The 18,931-nt window shown below is 41.6% G+C and overlaps 1 protein-coding gene across 1 annotated transcript in view; it reads right to left on the reverse strand.

Annotated features, from left to right (window-relative positions):
- Nucleotides 1–18,931, reverse strand: part of TOPBP1 (DNA topoisomerase II binding protein 1) — a 287,854-nt gene that overhangs the window by 127,405 nt on the left and 141,518 nt on the right. Inside the window, exons 17-18 of the mRNA XM_069211909.1 lie at nt 14,710–14,833; nt 7,618–7,758 (exon numbers count right to left, since the gene is read on the reverse strand). Of these exons, the coding sequence (XP_069068010.1) occupies nt 7,618–7,758; nt 14,710–14,833 (265 nt within the window). The remainder of the gene's footprint in view (nt 1–7,617; nt 7,759–14,709; nt 14,834–18,931) is intronic.

Consider the following 18,931-nt stretch of genomic DNA (forward strand, 5'->3'; position numbering starts at 1 on the left):
CATTGCTTACTCTAAGAGAACGGCATGCAGATATGACATACTTTAGCACCCAGACAGACAGACACGTATAATGAGTTTACCCCTCCACAGAACCGCCGTACAAACTACTGGGAACCATAATAGACCTATTTCATAGGTAAGGAAACTGGGAAAACGAAAGGGGAGCAATTATATACACTGAATACAAACACAAACGCTGTTTCCCCGTCACATGGCGCATTCCCCTCCTAGCTGAGATATGACGGAGGTAACACTTCTATGTGTGTCATAGTGCCATTCGTGCTACAGGTTGTCTGATCAGAGAATGCCTCTGGTGAACTTGTGCCCCCCTGACAGGCAATGGTCTCATATCTCTGGATTGTATAACTGTAATGCTTGTAGTTTTGGTCCGTGTGTATCACTGTGTTATATCCATCGTATGTTTTGTTGATAAATATTGCAGAAAATCAGATAACATTTTGAAAAAACTTTTTGGTGAGTAAGTGTTGCTCATCAAGTCCAGGACAAATATAATATCTTCAGATATACGAGTGCTAAATGCCCACTATATTTGCAATAAAGGAAGTAATTACAGCTCCACTGCTTTAACATCTCAGTAAGCTACCTGTGCATTACCTCAAAATAACAGGAGGATATCCTTTTATAAGGAATGGCTGCTTACCTGTAATCCTAGTTCTCCACTGAAATCATGAGCACGGAACACTCTCATCCACGCACTTTTTCAGAAACTTTATTTTGCATTTGTCTTTTTTTTTTTTTTTTTTACAATAAGGTCACATTTGAAAATAAATAATTTAGCAACCTATAAAAACAGGCTATGTTGGGCAATTACATTTTTTATTTTAAAAAATAAACCCTTAATTAAAAAGAAATCTTTGTCACCAGAGCTCTGGGTGACAGAGGAAAAAAGCCCTCTTTCACAAACCATTTTAAAGGAAATGAAGGAAAGAAGACAAGGACACTGTAACCATATAGGCTGTAGCAATGTAAGGCTGAAAAAATAACACTGATGCTTTAAATGCTCACAGTCCTCCAGTATCCCATCATGCTGTCTCAGTGGCAATTGCCCAGCTCTTTACACGATTGAACCAAACGATACAATACCAATAAACTTTCACGTTACCCCTTCCAATGGGAAGAAGGGTGTGTTGCTTATACTTTCAATGGAGATTACCCATAGGGGGAACTAGGATTACAGGTAAACACATATTCCTTCTCCTTCAGGAGATCTCCATTGATAATCATAAGCAATTAACACACCAGCAAGTCCATCCATAGTAAAAGAAGTGGAAAGAAAAAAGAAAATAAAATCAATAAACTACGCAATGAAGCCAAACCGAAGAGTCTGAATCAAGAGAGTAGTGCCTCATAAAAGTCTACAGCAGACCTCTGGGTGGCTGCTTTACAAAACTCGATAATTAAAATATTCCTCAAAAAAGCAACAGTAGTTTCTGAGGGAGACTTTGATTTGTCAGATCCTATTATATTTGCTTTTTCATGGCACAATGTGATGATGACACGGTCCATCTAGAGAGTTACTGCTGAAAAGGGCAAATCCCACGCCTAACGGATCATAGTTCACAAATAGTTGCTTTCATTAACTATAGATTTTATTTTGTTTACTTAAAATTTAAGTACTCACCTGACATTGACCGTTCCTTACGTAACACAGTGTAGGATTCATGAGAGCACAATGCATGAATTTTGCTAACCCTACAGGTAGATGTTATGGATACAAGGAAAGCAGCTTTCCACAAGCTTCTTGAACTGAGAACCCATGTACTGTGAAGGGCCAATATTCACTTCCCACATTGGAAAGGGTTTCCTTACAACGGGAAAATAATTTCTTAATGCTCACAAGGAAGTCTTTAACCATTGAAATCTTTAAAAAAGAGGTTTGCAAAGTGCATTTTCTGTAGCCAGTAATAGCTAACAAATATACTTCAATGGATGACAATTGTAAGCCTGACCTGGTCATAAGAAGAAGATATAGTAAACAGCACTTGTTTACAGGTAGTGGGATCAAAGTTGTGTTGGCCACACCAGATGCAGAATTTTTCCCACTAGAAAAAGTATGAAGAGCTAGTGGATGGTCGCTTGGCTTCTTTCAGAACGGCCATGCACACCTGAGGGAGATGTAAGAGTCCTGCATACTGTACAACTGAGGAGCCAAGCTGTCAAAATGAAAGAAATGGTACGTTGGGATGGAGAATTTAGCCACAAACTTATGAAGGAGCTCTGGCCTGCACAAAAATCTTGAACGTGGCCTCGTAGACCACCAATGTCGGGGCCACTCCTGAGGTATCAGAATTATTCTGGCTCTTAAGTGAGTTAGTTTGATGATGGCATCTGGTGTAAGAGGGATCTGTGAAAAAGCATAGAGAAATTTCCCGGTCTCGCAGAGCCATAGGGCATTCCCCTTCGCCACTGGCTGTTAGATTTCGTATGAAAAGCCTCAGTATTTTTTGTTGTCTGCATCTGCAAAGAGATCTAACTGAGGGAAACCCTAGTTGCATAAGATGTTGCGTAGGCTTTCCTCAAATATCCTGCCTAAAGAGTTTGCTTGAGCTTTCTGCATGCCTGAAAGGTGAACTACTGTAATGGTTGCATGGTTGTGTTGTCCATCAAAACAAGTAGATTCCATCTAAAAAGCAATGAAGAAGGCTTTTAGAGCAAGTTGTAACTCCCCCAGTTTCAGCTTACTCATACATATGAGCACCCCAACCAGTCAGCGAGGCATCTGTCACAGTCGTTTTAGACAGAACTTCCTGATGGAAGTTCATCACACAAAAAAAGATTCTGTGGGTGACACCACAAGAGGAGGGGCCTGGGCTGCATGGGGAGATCGTATGGGTTTGTTTCCCCATTTGTCTGAGAACTGGTCCTGCAGATAATGTTGTATTGGCCTCATGTTAAGATGGGCAATCTCTATGAGGGAGAATAAAGACCCCATTGACCCCAGAAGTAATGAAAGTTGCCTTGTCATCAGGCAACTTGCTTGCTGAACATTGCAACACTACAGATGGATAACAGTTTTGCCTCAGAAGGGTGCACTTTCACTTTTAGGGTATCCAGAACAGCTACAAGAGAGTGTAAAGATTGTACTAGGGTTGGTGTTGCTTTTTCTGGGCAGATATGCAATGGTGGTTGGTTAAAAGTAGCAGCGGTGTGATGAAAATGCTGATGAGCCTGTTGCGATGTAGCCTTGATCAGCTATTCCTCTAGATATGGGTAGACAAAGATCTTATGCCTCCAGGAATGAGCTGCGACTACATCTATGCACTTTGACAAAGTTCTCAGTGAAGACTTGAGGCAGAATGGGAGGGCACTATATTGATAATCATTACTGCCCACTACAAGGATTTATGTTATGTTTCATTGCAATAGGAACATGTCAGTACACATCCTAAAGATCTACTGAGCATAGACAACCCCCCTGATTAATCTGTCTTTAGATGTAATGGGGCACTAACATTCTGAATTTCTCATTCCATACCAAATGCTTGCTAGTTTTATACACAGATGGTTCTGAACTCTTTTTTTTTGTGCCCTTTCTTCTTTTCCGCAAAGTAGGTGGAATCATTTCACAATCCATTTTGAGGAACACAAACATTTCTGTAAGAGAATGACCACCTCTAGTTCAGGTTTTTTCAGATGCTGTTTGTCTCACTTTTCTGATGGTATTGCTGCTGAAGGGGACCTGGATCTGAGATAAAGGGGACCAGGATCTGAGAGAGTAGCCATCTTCTACAACATTGCAAACAATTTGTCCTTTGTGATGGCTTTCCACTCTTCAAGGAAATGTTAAATGCTCTCTCTGCACCCCCCAAAATGCAAAAGGGGGAAGTAAAGAGTCACTGTTTTAGCTCATGTGGGTTGCTTGTCCGTGGCTGCTGCTGCTCGGAGACCTCCCTTCCCTCTGGAGGGGCTCGTCTGCTGGTGGTAAGACTGCCTCTGGCGATGTTACTGTCCTTGAAGCCACTAAGGGGTCAGAACTCTATGATGATAATAGTGCTGGATTGTTTTCTTTCATTTGTCTCTCCTCTCTATTTTCTCCTACAGGGTTACATACTTTAGGAGTTTCCATTTCAGCCTTCATTCAGGCCACCTTATGAAACATTTTAAACATCACTGAGGTGGATGTTGTCATAGCTGGTAAAGGCGTGTGTAATTTTTTTGTCCCCTTGATGAGAACCTTTTGAAAGCTGTTGATATCATCAATCAGTGACCGTCTAACAGGAGGAAAGTCAGTCAGAGTTTGAGAATATCTTTCAGTCCTAGGTGTTGAAGAAGACAATGAGGAGCTTGAGTATGAGCTAGAGAGATGTCTGAGTCTCAATGAATACCCGGAGAAGGGCAAATGTTTCAAATTCAGGAATGGCAAGATCAATGGAATGATCTTGATCTGTATCGCGATCTTGATGGAAGTGAGGTACAGTGACTGGTGCCAACAGTGGTTCTTGAAGAAGTCTAAGAAAGACTAAGTGGAGCTGGAGATCTAGGAGAAGAAAATCTCTATAGGTGTCACAGTATCAGAGGGAGGAAGATTTGGAGGAGGCAGTAGAGGTGGAGACATCAGCTGACATATGCAGATGGAGAATCCTTCATTTCCAGTACTGGTGTTGTTGACCTGGAAGGTATGTAGGCTCTTGAGTACTTCAGCATCAATGTCATAGGCAACATCAGAGACTTCATCTTCTTGAGCCATTCAACATACTTCTGTAAAGAAGTAGAAGATTCTGTGTAACTTGCTGTCAAGTGGTGCTTCAACATCGTAGACTCTCTATGCCCAATGTTTATTCTTCTTTGATGTTAAATGCCACCTCGATGGCTAAGCGGTAGCTATTGTATCTTGCCTTGACATAATAGATCTTTATGTCAACTGAGAATGGTACCTCTTCTCTCAATCTCCCCTTTGGACCTTCCTCAAAATAGTCCTCAAAACAGAAACTGGAGCCTTGTAGATGGGGTCTCCCTTTCCTCACTACACAGATCTCCCAGTCCGCTCTGAGAGGTGCTGTCTATGCTAGTCTTCCTTCACATGAAAGCAAATCTGCTCTCGTCCATCCGAAAGGACGCCTTTGCCTTGTTGGTGTGGTGAAATGAGCAGTATTGTGCAATTTGGAGGCGTGCTTGAACCTCTTCCTTGAGAAGAGTGAGGTGGTCCTTGCTGAGGATGTGGTGGTGGAGTGGTATTTTGGGGAGTGGTGGAGTGGAATCATAAGGAATAGATGTGCTGAACTACTGCTAAAACCCATTCATCTGATATGATTTCCTCCCAGCATGGGTGGAAATATTTTTGTTTCCCCCTCTGACAGCTGTTGTGTGACCTTGCGGGAGGAAACTTAAGCAAGTCAGTGCTTGGAGGTGGAGGCTACTCTGCTAGAGCCACCTTTGCCTCTACTTTGGTTATTACCCAGTAAAATATCCAATGTGTATCCTCTTCCAGCCTGCAATTCATGAAAGGTCTGCTGCTTGCTTCTCTCACCGATAGGTTTGCAACTGGCCCAGGTGTGTGGTTTTTGCCCCACCCTTGTGGTGTTGCCTGTGAAATGTTCCCCTCTTAGAGCGGCAGATTGTAGTATGCCCATGGACTTCAATCTCTCGGTGTCCCTCTGTATTATTTCTAACATTGCAACAACCTAAGAGATGTTACCCATCGAAAGGGATGTTGAAGAGGTGCTGAATCTCCGGCTTGAACCTCAGAATGCATATTGGGCCAGCAAGATGCAGGTGTTAACACTATGGGAAGCAATATGCATAGCTTTAGCTTCCAGTGCACAGTGGATGTTTCCATTGAAGATGATCTTCCCTTCTGCCACAAGCTCTTGGTCCCCTCTTCACGTAGGTCTCAGGGAGGTGCTGCACCAGCGACCTATTTACTGACAATGAAATCTGTTGTACCTCGACAGCAAGCCAACTAAATTGGCTAGTGGGTGGTAGCTCAGACAGCCCTGCATTTGTCAGCTGTGAAAAGGCACTTGCTTTCCTTGTCCAGCAGGGGGTGTCACTTGTGAGGAGATGTGCTACTGTGTTGTATGTGCAACCAAAGAATCTGGGATTACCTGGTCATGGATGTAGGGTGGGTCGCAAGAAGAAGATTTAACTTCTTTTCAAACAGAGCTCTGACAACCTTCGCCTTCACAGGGACTGAAGTTATCTGGGGGACATTTTTGCTTGCCCTTGCACTTGGGGAGGAACTGAACAACGCCTTCTGTTTTTGAGAGCGTCTACACGAGGAAGTCATGCTTCTCATTCGTAACATTCATGCCTACCTAATGGTGGACAGCTGACCTCTGAATCACAGCATGATATGCGGTGGTATCAGATGGGAGGATGGTGTGCTTCAGTCTCAACTTGGGGATCAGTTTCAGGAGTGCTTTTGACATCGATTTCAGATCCGAAGGAAAGTGTTTGGCACAGGAGTGGAGGGAGGATAAAGAACAATATGGAGATACGAGTGGTGAGTTTATGTGCCCAGTTGTTACATTGCCTGAGTTGCTGGAACTTATGAGGGCTGGGGAGTAAAGGTCTCCTGACCTAGACAATGCCAGTTTGACTGCAAGAGGTCTGCTCCATTAGTCTTGTTTCTTTTGGTGTTTTCACTTGCCAAATTATGTTGCTAGGCCCAAAGAAACATTGAATATGAGAGATCACTGATGGCACTGGCCTGAAATTGGAAAAAAATAATCAGGCTTTGGTGAAACTAGAGAGAAGGGCAATTCACACTGAGGAATAACTTAAACAGGAGTAAACGGAAAGCTTAAGTTTAGTCACTTTGCTGTCAGTAGTTATGGAGCTGTATTAAGGACTAGCCAAAGAAAAAGTGGATGGTTGAGGTTGAGTTAGAGGACACAAAAAAAACAGATGAGAGCAACCCAGCTGCAGGTTACTGGATTCCCAATGAGGGCTTATGGAACAAATCACACACCTCTCTTAGCAAACTGGCTAGAGGACCAATTCAGGGAAAAGGGGGGATGTTTCAATTCAAAATAATGACTTGTCACTACTTTAGGTATACGGTAGAGACTAGAAGGTCCCAGTTTAGTCCCACTCTCTTCATTTGGTTGGACAGTAAGCAGCCTAGGAATTAATCTTGGACAAGGTAAGAAAAAGGGAAAGAGTGCTGTTAAGAGACACCAGGGAACTAATTTTCCTCGATATTGGTAGTACGACTGATAGGAAATGGAAGGAGTTGGAACAGTTGGACTTACGTACACCTCAAAAGCATGAATCCTAGATTCAGATCTGAATATTCAACAAAGAAAATCACATTTGATATTTTTAAATTGAGCCCAACCACTGTTCCAATCCCAGGATGAGCTGTAGAATATGAACCACTTTGTAAACCTGTGCGAGGTTCTCTTACACTTCAGTAGATAATGAATCATACAAGCTGGACTTTCAGCTGCACTCCTATAATGCATGGCCTCTACGCTAATATTTTGTAAGGAAAATGTATTTAACCAGTTATACCTAAATACCATCAAATTAACACAATTGTTAAAGAACAGGATTGTCAAGTGAAGACATAAAAAAATATATAATATATCACAACCACTACAAAATACCTAGCTGAGCATAAAGCACAATCCAATATTTTATGAGCTATCATACCTCTTGATCCATGGATTTTCCAGTTGATATTCCCCTGTTGGATGGTCTAACATCTTGCACAGCGCTAATATCCAGGCTCAATTTGGGATTGTAGGTGTGTGGATAGAGAGATTCAGGAAGCCGTTTTTCTTCTTCTGCGCACTGCAACAGAGATTGTTGATACCAACATTAGCAGATTTGCCTTGTATCTGTATAAATGGGAATTCTTAAACACAAAAAAATACTTCAGATCTGGTTTTAATATGGAGCTTTTATAATCCAGTAAATTAGCAACAGAGATGTCCATACATGAGAAATAGCAACATGGGTACTTTTATAAAATACTGCATGTGCGGCCACAAGTAAGACAGCCCCTATCGTATGTATAATTCTGAATCCTCCAAAGGTGAACACAAAAGTCATTTCAGTGTAGAGACTGTGAAATTTAAATTTGTGGATGATATTTGGCTTAATAGATGCCATCCAGCCTAGCCCTAAAATACACACATTTTATAATCTGCTAATTTCCTTCATGACTAGTTGGTACCTAGCCGGTAGTTCAGCACAGTGCTAGCTAATTAAAGCAATCATATATTAACTCAATGGTATTTAACTGATTTGGTGCCTTTGCAAAAGGGCACTATTTCACTTAACTTTCCAGATCACATACCAGTCAGGTTAATGGGGAACAAGACAGACTTACTGACTTGTATTTGGAAAGAGAGATGAAACCTAGGTTGTGGTCATGAACAAACTCCAGAAGTGTTTTTTGGTCTATTATTACACATGTGTTGTGGAAACAGGAATAAAACGTATAATGTCTTTCACCTGTTTGTAGCTTGCGCCACGCCCCAGTAAAGGTTTCCTTTAAGTCACTTGCAGCCTCTGTCATGGAAGACACCCATGCACCACCTGGTTGCAATTCACCATCAGGACCAGGAAACCCTCAGCAAACCCAAATGCAGTACTTAACTTCATTATCAAAAGAGTCTTCTCTTCAAAAGTCCATAGAATCATATCTGTAGCAAGATCATTCATTTCCAATTTTCCTTTAACCAAGACCTACTATCCGTGCTGGTCAGCGATCAGTTCTTTAAACACAAAATGTAAGGAGCTATGTATCAAAATGGCCACCCACTGGTCATGTGTTTGCTTTGGCATGATATCACTGGAGAAGGCTTTTATGAGACCTTGGTTTCCGAATGTTTTTGCAGTGAAGTTTATCAATCGATTATAATGCAGTCTGGTTGCATGGAATAAGGTGCGGTCTGTGAAAGTGCTCTTTGCAGCTTTCTCTTGATGTGTTCTTAAGAAATCAAGAATGTCTTGATAAAATCCAAACAAGACCTGCCTAAATTGTGAAATCTGCTGTATTCCATTGCTCACATTAATGTCTTTGCACGTATAAAAAAAAAAAGGTTGAAGTATACCACACAAAAACAAGAGAAAAATATTAAAATACATCTATATTTAGACTACAAATACTGACTGATTTTTCTGTTGATGAAAAATGAGCATCATTCCTCACAAGAAACAGAGAGTTTTCTTGCTTGTCACATTTAATTTGTTTTCAACATTTTCTTCTCCACCTCCAAAACTATTTTGCCAATTTGAACAACATCTACGTTGTGGTGTCTGTTGCATTGAGACCTAGCTATAAATGAGCCTGACTTGCCTGCAGCAACACTGAGCATCATACAGATGTGATCACCATGCCTACAGTCAGTCCTAGCACTTTCACCATCTTCATTGTGGTAAAATTAGAAACTCTGGGACCACAGGAAGTGGTAATCTATGGGTGAAGTGACCCCCAGAGATAAGTAGCCAATTGGCTACTACATGTCACTCCCCATAATGGCCATATGCATATTTCCTGAAAAAACAAAGGTTACAGGGAGGACGTTATAGTTCTGAATGTACTTGCACAAAACCATAGAAATTCAGCAGTTATAGTTATAATTATGTCAAGTAACTAGAACTCACGCCCTAAGATAACTATAACTCGAACCCCCACCATGCACAGTTTGCTCTTCAATAATTTGACTGCTAATGCTTCATTGATATTTTTAATGATGTTACACAAGTTGTCATGAGTACTTTAATATCTGGGGCAATTAGCAGTGCATGGCGAGGGCACAAGTTATAGTTACCTTCGGGTGCGAGTTATAGTTACTTGAAATAACTCTAATTAGAACTCCTGAATTTCTATGGTTTTGTGTGAGTAAATTCAGAACCTAACTATAAGCAACCTTTGTTTTTTTCAGTGAATTCCTATGTTTTTTTTTTAAAGTAAAGTAGTTTTAATTACTATACGTTAATCTAACCACCGCGGGGTACAGCCTTTGGCCTTGCGCGGCAAAGTTTGGCTGCAGAGTCTGCAGCCAACACCCTATAACCACTCAACCAAGCACCACGCACGGCCTTAGGTCGTGTGCGGAGGATGTTGGCCGCAGGGCCTGCAGCCAACCCCCTATAACCTTGCGCCATTTAGAAAGAGAAAGGTTCTGACAAACTAAAAAAATATATATTTGAGAAGTACAAATAGTGAGATCACGTTTCTGTATGTAACTTAAATATATGAAGTTGAAAATAATTTAAAGCTGAGAAATGACAAATGACACACCTAGACTGGAGCCCTCAATCTTCTGTGTAAGGGTCTGAGACCACTAGGCTACAGGTGACTCTTTACTACACAGTGTCCAGACATCTCTCTGACATTCAATCCAAAGATGGTGATGGGAAAAAGACGTCAATGATCCATCACAAGAATGTTTAATATTCAAAAACAAATAAATAGACACACTTCCATGAGAGTCCATGATTTTAACCTTCAAATTACTGAGTTACAGTCCAAGAGCTTTACCAGTAGGCCAGAGGTGACTCTTTTCTGATCTGCATCAAAACATAACTATAGCATTCATTGCAAACATCTTGCTAGTGTGACACTTTTAAGTCATTTTAAAGACATAAATGTTCCATCACTAGGTAAGTTTAACATTCAGAACACGAGTAAACAGACACTCTGCCATGAGATACCAGGATTTAAACCTTCAACCTACTGAGTGACAGACCAAGAGCTTTATCAGTAGGCCAGAAGTGAATGTTATGCTGTGCATCAACATGTAACTATAACAACTGTAGCAAACATCGTGCTAGTGTGATGCTTGGAAGTAATTGAATTGAGAGATAGTTGCAATAACAATCTCTCTCTCTCCCTCTTCCACCCCGTTATGGGATGGAAGAGGGAGAGAAAAAGTGAAAGGACCACGGGGGGAGCCTCAAGGACCCCCCAATCCCAGCCAGCTCCCGGCTCCTGCGGGAGACGGCATTGCTCCCGCAAGGAGGGTGCTGCTTTAAATAGCAGCTCCCCGCTTGCTGGGCAATGTTTTGATCTCTTTCTTTGCATGCATGTTAGCGTGCATATTTTCAGCAAGCAGGAGGCGTTTGACAGCTCTGGCTTGCTGAAAGCAGAGTTATGTTTGCTTTTACTTGGCAGGAGCTGTCAGATCCCGCCAACTAAAAACAAACAGCCACCTCCCGAGGGTGGGCACCACGGGACGTAGCAGGAGTCGGCCCTGGGGTTAGTGGTCCCCAGGGCCATGCATGGCTCCATGAGGGAGAAGGACAGCGCAGCCCCCTTCTTCATCTGGATTTTGCCCAGGGGGGGTGTTGGTCCCCAGGGTCCCAAGACGAACCCCCAACTTTAAAGTTTTTTAGCCCCGGGGAGGTGGTGGTCACCTGGGTGGGGGGTCTGTTAGTGAGTCTCTGAGTGGGTGTGTGAGTGTCTGTGTAGGCCTCTCAGTGGGTGTCTAAAACCAAAATGAATGTGTCTTTCTGTAATGTAACTGATGCTCATACAAAGCACTCCAATGCCTTCAGGTCCAGTTTGCACTGTATAAAACTGCAAAAGTTAGGTGTTTTGCACGCTTCTGTCATTGGGTTATACATGGGCTACATGTCAGTGATATGTGTGCTACATTTGGGCTTTTTTTTCTCTAGTGGCCATTTTGGGAGACATATTTGTTATTAAGCTCCCTAATTTTATTAATTACTCCAAGATCCTCAGTAGAAAATGCTTTCAGATTTCCACTTCGATTCCATCAAGATGGCGTTCAGATGTTAGCACTCTAGTTACTCATTAGAACACTGTAAGGTGCTGATCACTAGGGAGATAACTTGCAGTCTGCTGCTGGTGTTGAAAGTGTATGTTTTAATGAAACAGAAGAGAAAGATATTTGAGAACTCACTTAAAACATGCCTAATTTGTCTTTCTACAGCACTAACCGTAATTTTTTTCACAAAATGAACTTCCTCATTGTCATCCTTTATAAATTAAATGTTTTAAGGTTTACCAGTTTGATTCAATCAAGATGGTTTCAGGCGCGCCACACGTTTGTCGTAAGTAACACTATTCACGCTCTAGTTTTTATTTAGAACACTCTGGGAGGCTGCAGTAGAACACAAGGGAATCAACTGACAGGCTGCTCCTTTTGGAAGTACATGTTTTACTGATAATGTCAGACTTTATTCTCATATGGCTGAGAAAGATAGTGTGAGTTTACAAACATATGCTCTCATTTTAGGTTCTGGAGCACCTTCGATAACTCTATAGTAAAATCATGGAAAAACAGTTTTCTCCCAAACATGATTAATGAAATCCCAGCAGAAGGCTTTTTCACAGGGTAAAATCACCTTAGAACACACCACAAAATTGCTAAAATGAACGTGGTATCGTCAACATATGATTTATATTAAAACTAAAATCTGTTATCACCCTTTATATGTCTCATTTTTGTGACCCTCAAAACCTGCCTTTCACTACAGTGCATTTCACTAGAGTGCTATCATGTGTATTGGTCCCAAGATGGATGCCAACACTTCTTGGTTCAAGTGCAGGCAGCCAATTAGATCTCACCATGAGATCTGTGCTTAGGCTCCGCCCAGATATACAAATTGTGTTTTCTTTAAATATCTCTAAAACTACTGAACAGATTCCTACCAAATAACAAAAAGGGTGTTTTCTGGATCAAGAGCTACATTTCTGCCAAATCTGGTGTAATTCCGTCCAGTGGTTCAGGCTGCAGTCGTGTCTAAAATCTCTATGGCAATTAACATGGGAAACACACTTTTTTTTTAAATCCCTCACCCTTTTCTCGGACCGCGCTTGACGGATCACCCCTCCATGCACAAGACGCAACCTGACACTTTTTTTTTGAACATTTCATGAAGATTCGTCAAACGGTGCCAAAGATAAGGTATAGCCAAGTCAAAAAACACTTTTCCTATGGAAACTAGGTCCTAACTAGAACTATCTACTATATATATATATATAATAAGTCAAGTTAGGAGAGAAAGAGAAGGAAGACTTTTGCATTAGAGACCACAACACTGGGTGATGCATCTTATAAACAGAAAGGCAGTTTTACGCAAAGAATACCTATAGAATGATGATCACAACATTCAATGGATGCATATATGGCTTCTTGGTTATATGAATTACATATTGCAAAGTGGAGGGGCATGAAGGAATGGTAATGTAGTGGGCAGGACAATGCCTAGAGACACACAGAGAATGCTTCGGGGGACATTTCTAAGGACAGTATTATTTTTCAACAGAGGGACTCTGCCCTCAAAATCATGACAGGTTGAAACATAAACTCTGACAAATGGTGCAAGATGTTCCCTACGTCCCCAGAAGGGTGCTGAAAAAAATGCAATACACATCTGGTGGTCCTGCCCTAGGCTAAAGATATATTGGAAGGAGGGGCTGGCAGTCATGAAGGATTTCTCATTCCAGAAGATCACAGTGTTGTTGCTTTTGCTGTAAGACCTGAAGAATGCAGTAGAATTATTTTGTTTAAAATATTTGTATTGAGTTTTACTAATAAAACCTTACAGTGGCAAAATGTTTCAAACCAGGCAATTTGCATGCACCTCACAAGTGCATACAACACCACTTGAACCAACCCGGCAGCCGGAAGACTTGAGGAGCCACTACCCCTCATATCTGCTGCCTCCTCCGCTCTAATGATACTGAAAAGGCTTAAAAAAGGTTTGCCCCTTTAAAGTAATCCAGTCCAATTTCACTGCTGCTGAAACGTTCCACAGCCCAAATCCTCTAAAAGCATATCAGAAGATAATATGTCTGAGGTAATTTCACACCACCCCTCTCCCCCACCACCCCTTGCCCAGTAGTGACATGCCAGTGGTCCCTCAAGAAAAAGTAACCCAGAACCTCCATCAAAACCTCTAGTATCCCTGTTGAAAACACACCTCCACATCTCCAGTCTCCAGCAAATCCAAAGAAGGTTGGGAAACAAGTATTTTAATCTATGTTGTGTCAAAAAGTACTACAATAGGAGCTTATAGTTGTTTCATCTACATTGAAGACACATGTAACTTTGCAGAATGTTCTCAATATGTTTTTGGTAGTCTGACACCCAGTGCTGCATGGTGGAATTCAGAGAAATAACATACCCACCTGACACTGTGAGCCTTGCACCCGTTTGACTACATCTCTTGATCTTTTCATATTACTAATGTGTGTGAATTGACAATTTTATTTCATGGGCACACTACAACCGTTCTGGATAGACAAAGACACATGGAAGGGTGGAATTTGTGAGGGTTCGGAGGGTTATTGTACTATAGTATGCTAAAAGGTAGGTATGTTGTATTATTCTGCCTTTGTAAAACTTTTCACACCTTTTTATAACATGGTTGCTATTGATGAGACAAAATTGAAATAAAAATAAGTTCAAAACTAAAATCATGACATGTTTTATGAAACATGATTATAGATATGATGCCCCTGCTGCCCTATTAGTTGGACTGAAATATACTAGGTTCAACAGCCAATAGCTGATGGCTTTACCATATCCAACACACCAGTGGGTCCTACATTTAGGTTCCCAGTGGAAGATATTCATGTCTTCCTAGTCTGAGCATCTAATGCCAGGGTTCAGTGAACGCTCAATTCTTGCAAGATTCATTCTCAAGCGACAAGCAGGATTTACGCCATGAACTATTAATATAAACCAAAGGAAAGCATAAAATACATGATATTCTGGGTTGGTTAATTTGTTACGGTATGGAAAAGGTAGATATACATACTGCTAACAGCCAGTGCTCTGAAACTATGTGTATTCCTTTTTCCTTCACAGATTTATACTCCCGGTTGGTGTCATTTTGTCGTCCCTGGTAGATGAAATGCGTCACTGTTTCATCAAAGCACCACCTAAAAAACAACAGAACAGCAGGATTATGAATACAACAACTTCTCAATATCTTGGTGATCCAGGAAAAGTCAGTTAAAGTGTCAAATTACTGTCCTTGAAACAGTGGGTAATACATTACCAAACTAATGTGAGTATTCACTATGAGTTTCATTATGTCAAGGACTTACTGCGTGGTTAGGTGGTTAGAGGCATCAAAGATTTCACAGTGGGGATAAGTTCAGGGGAACAATCCAAAAATATAAAGAGTAAAAACATCAATCAATATGTGGGACAAAGTGCAACTGATTGAACTGTCCCTGTTGTAAGGTACGTTAAGTATACTTTATTGTATAGGATACAAATCATGTACAACAGAAATAATTGAACTAAAATTATCTGGCATTGTTTACAGAAACTAAAATGAAAAACATTAGTTAAAGCCTTAAAATGACAATCTAACACAACAATATATATAAAACAGGGTGAATACGTGTAGGACTTAAAAAATAATCACAGCAATAAAATATCCAACAGAGTTGAAAACATAATTCAGTGAAATCAATTTAGATACATCAAGATCATGCTTATTTCTATTTAATCTATCTTGCTACAGATGATCTTAAAAAAACAAACAAAAAAAACATAAAATGTAATTATTTTCACTACTGTTAAAACAGTGGGCGGTAGCGTCATTAACGGTTTTATAACCTGAATCCCTGAAAATAGAAGCAAATTATATGTTCAATAGATTCAGTAGAACAACTGCATAGACAGCACTGTTTGTTACTTTTTATGGTCAAACTGAAATATTAGTATGTGAAGTAATCTAAAGCGTAAGAAAACTATTGTTAGACCATAAAACAAAGTAGACTCTAAATAGGACTACATTTTTGGAAATAAGGATGTATGTAATGAGGGTGTTGTATTTCAAGTCTAATCCTAAACCATACTGAAACTCATGTAGTTTTATAGTTCAATTAAAAAAATAATGCTTACAGACGCTCAAAAGCATTTTACCAATAACATCCAATGGGGATGGATGATAATTTGTTAACACTGTGTACATGATTTGCCAATTCAAGCTTAGTGGCACAGTTGTCTTGGTATTAAAGTCCCAGAGTTGGTACTAGCATAAATGCAAAAAATCTAAACAGCTGAATGGTGCATAAGGACACCAACCTGGTAAAAACTAATTTCAAATGTAATTGACAGTGTGGAGATTATGACCTAAAATTGAATACCGAACAAATCTGTTTATTGTAAATAGTGCCAAGAGTGGAAACTTTAAGATAACACAAAGACGCTGTATAGTAGAGCTGGAACACACGTTTAATAGTGTTAGCTCTAACATTATCTCTGGATGTCAGGTTCGCACATTGTGTGTTCCACTTCCAATTGTGCTCAATAGTAATTCTTAAATAAAAAAAACTTAACGCATAATCAACAGAAAAAAAAGTTCACTTACTAGTGTAACTTTAGCTTCAAGCAAACAAGCAAGAAAAAAAGAAAGTCCTTGGTCTTTGAATGATTACATTTTAAACAGTATAATATGTTACAATTACATTCATGCGGGCAATTTAGTTGATTTAGTAAGACTATCTGAGGCCTGCCCCCACCACATCTTCAACAAAGCCGACTCCATCATCGCGCCCCAACTCTGCAAGATCATCAACGCCTCCTTCGAAACAGGTACCCTCCCAGAAAGCTGGAAGCACGCAGACATCAACGCCCTCCTCAAGAAACCAAAAGTCGACCCCAAGGACCTCAAGAACTTCCGCCCCATCTCCCTCCTCCCCTACCCAGCTAAAGTCGCAGAAAAAATCGTCAACCTTCAACTGACACGCCACATCGAAGACAACAACGTCCTCGACCCCTCACAAACCAGATTTAGACGCAACCACAGCACCGAGACCGCCCTCATCGGCGCAACAGATGACATCAGACGCCAACTCGACCGCGGCGTGACCTCCGCCCTCATTCTCCTAGACCTCTTCGTGGCCTTCGACACAGTCTGCCACCGCACCCTACTGTCACGCCTCCAAGAAGCCGGCATCCATGAAAAAGCCCTAGCCTGGACCTCATCCTTCCTCTCCGGCAGAACACAGACCGTCCGCCTCCTACCCTTCCGCTCAGAAGCCAACAACATCATCTGTGGCGTCCCCCAGGGCTCCTCCCTGAGCCCAACGCTGTTCAACATTTACATGGCCCCCCTCGCACAAGTGGCCCGCCGGTTCGACCTCAACATCATCACCTATGCCGACGACACCCAGCTCATCCTCACCCTCACCAATGACCCTGCCACCGCCAAAGCCAACCTCCACGAGGGAATGAAAGCAGTCGCCGACTGGATGAGGAACAGCTGCCTGAAACTCAACACCGACAAGACAGAAATCCTCATCCTCTGGACATCTCCCTCCGCCTGGGATGACTCGTGGTGGCCCACCACCCTCGGAACTGCCCCGACACCCACCAACCACGCCCGCAACTTGGGATTCATCCTCGACTCTGCACTCTCCATGGACAGACAAGTCAGCGCCGTCACCTCCTCCTGCTACAACATCCTCCGCACCCTCTGCAGGATCTACAAGTGGATCCCGACCAACACCAGGAAGACAGTGACCCACGCCCTCGTCAGCAGCAGACTGGACTACGGCAACACACTCTATGCAGGAATCCCAGCAAAACACCTACAGCGACTCCAACGCATCCAAAACGCCTCAGCCCGACTCATCACCAACGCACCCCGCCACTGCCACATCACCCCTCACCTCAAAGGACTCCACTGGCTCCCCGTCAACAAAAGGGTCACCTTCAAGCTCCTCACCCACGCACACAAAGCACTCCACAATGCCGGCCCCTCCTACCTCAACGACAGACTCAACTTCTACACCCCGACCCGCCAACTGCGATCCGCGAGCCTCGCCCTCGCCACCGTCCCTCGCATCCAACGAGCCTCCTCCGGCGGCAGATCCTTCTCCTACCTCGCCGCGAAGACCTGGAACACGCTCCCTACCTACCTCCGACAGACCCAAGACCTACTCACCTTCAGAAGACTCCTCAAGACCTGGCTCTTCGAACAGTAGTAGTACGCCCCCCCCCCCCCCCAAGCGCCTTGGAACCCTAACGGGTAAGTAGCACGCTATATAAACATCTGTGATTGATTGATTGATTAAAAAATAGCCAGGTCATCAACATAGGCCAAGTTACCAATTCTCACTTCCCCCAGTCTACCCAGTTTACGAGAAAAGCCACCTGTGTGATAAGAAAATGCTTGTAAAGTCAGCAATTTATACAGAAAATAAGAGCAGCTCAACAGTAAAACCCTATTTCAAGATGTTACATGGAGGACGTTTAATGCCATTTAGTCTCAGAGCATGAGATGATTCTTCAACAAGTGCATAACACTGCCTTCATTAATAAGGTAATTGTGATTAGACAAATAGGGGCAAGAGAAGTTGCATTGTTGTTATTCAAAGGATAACTTTAATATAAACTCCTCACAGGTTTTAATGGAGAACTTCTATGAACATGTAGCTTAATAGCTATCCATACCACAGATCACCAGCTGCCAAACGAGTCTGCAATTTTTTTAATTTGATACTATAAAACAATTGGCACTACATGATTTTTCTTTTTAGAATTTTATTTTTTAGAAATGATGCAACAACCTGCCTGCTGGGAATTTTAGCACTAATCTTAATATTTTCATAAAACCCCTTTTGTTGTCATTAGTCATCCTATCAGATCTATTTACTGTCTTATGGGTTCTTATGGGTCAGTGAGAGATCTTGTTTATTGATGCGACATACTTAAACAACGGAGGCAAATTATTCTCCTAAGTAAGGCAGCCAGATTGATTATGTGTGAGTAGGCTGGTAAATTTCCTAAATAATTGTGACATTAATTCACTAGACTCAAAGGATGCTAATCGGCCAAAGAGATAACAATTCTAATAAATTCTCTTATTGTTGTTTATAATGGTGTACTCAGTCATGCATTTGTGGGATAAAATCAGCCTAAATGACAACCAATAGGGGCTTATGATCACTCTCCAGGTGGTTATCAAGTTAAAAATCATAAGAGTATAACTAAGAATCACACAAAAAAGTATAATCCAA

This window comes from Pleurodeles waltl, chromosome 10 (genome assembly GCF_031143425.1).
Source record: "Pleurodeles waltl isolate 20211129_DDA chromosome 10, aPleWal1.hap1.20221129, whole genome shotgun sequence".
NCBI classification, from domain to species: Eukaryota; Metazoa; Chordata; class Amphibia; order Caudata; family Salamandridae; genus Pleurodeles; species Pleurodeles waltl.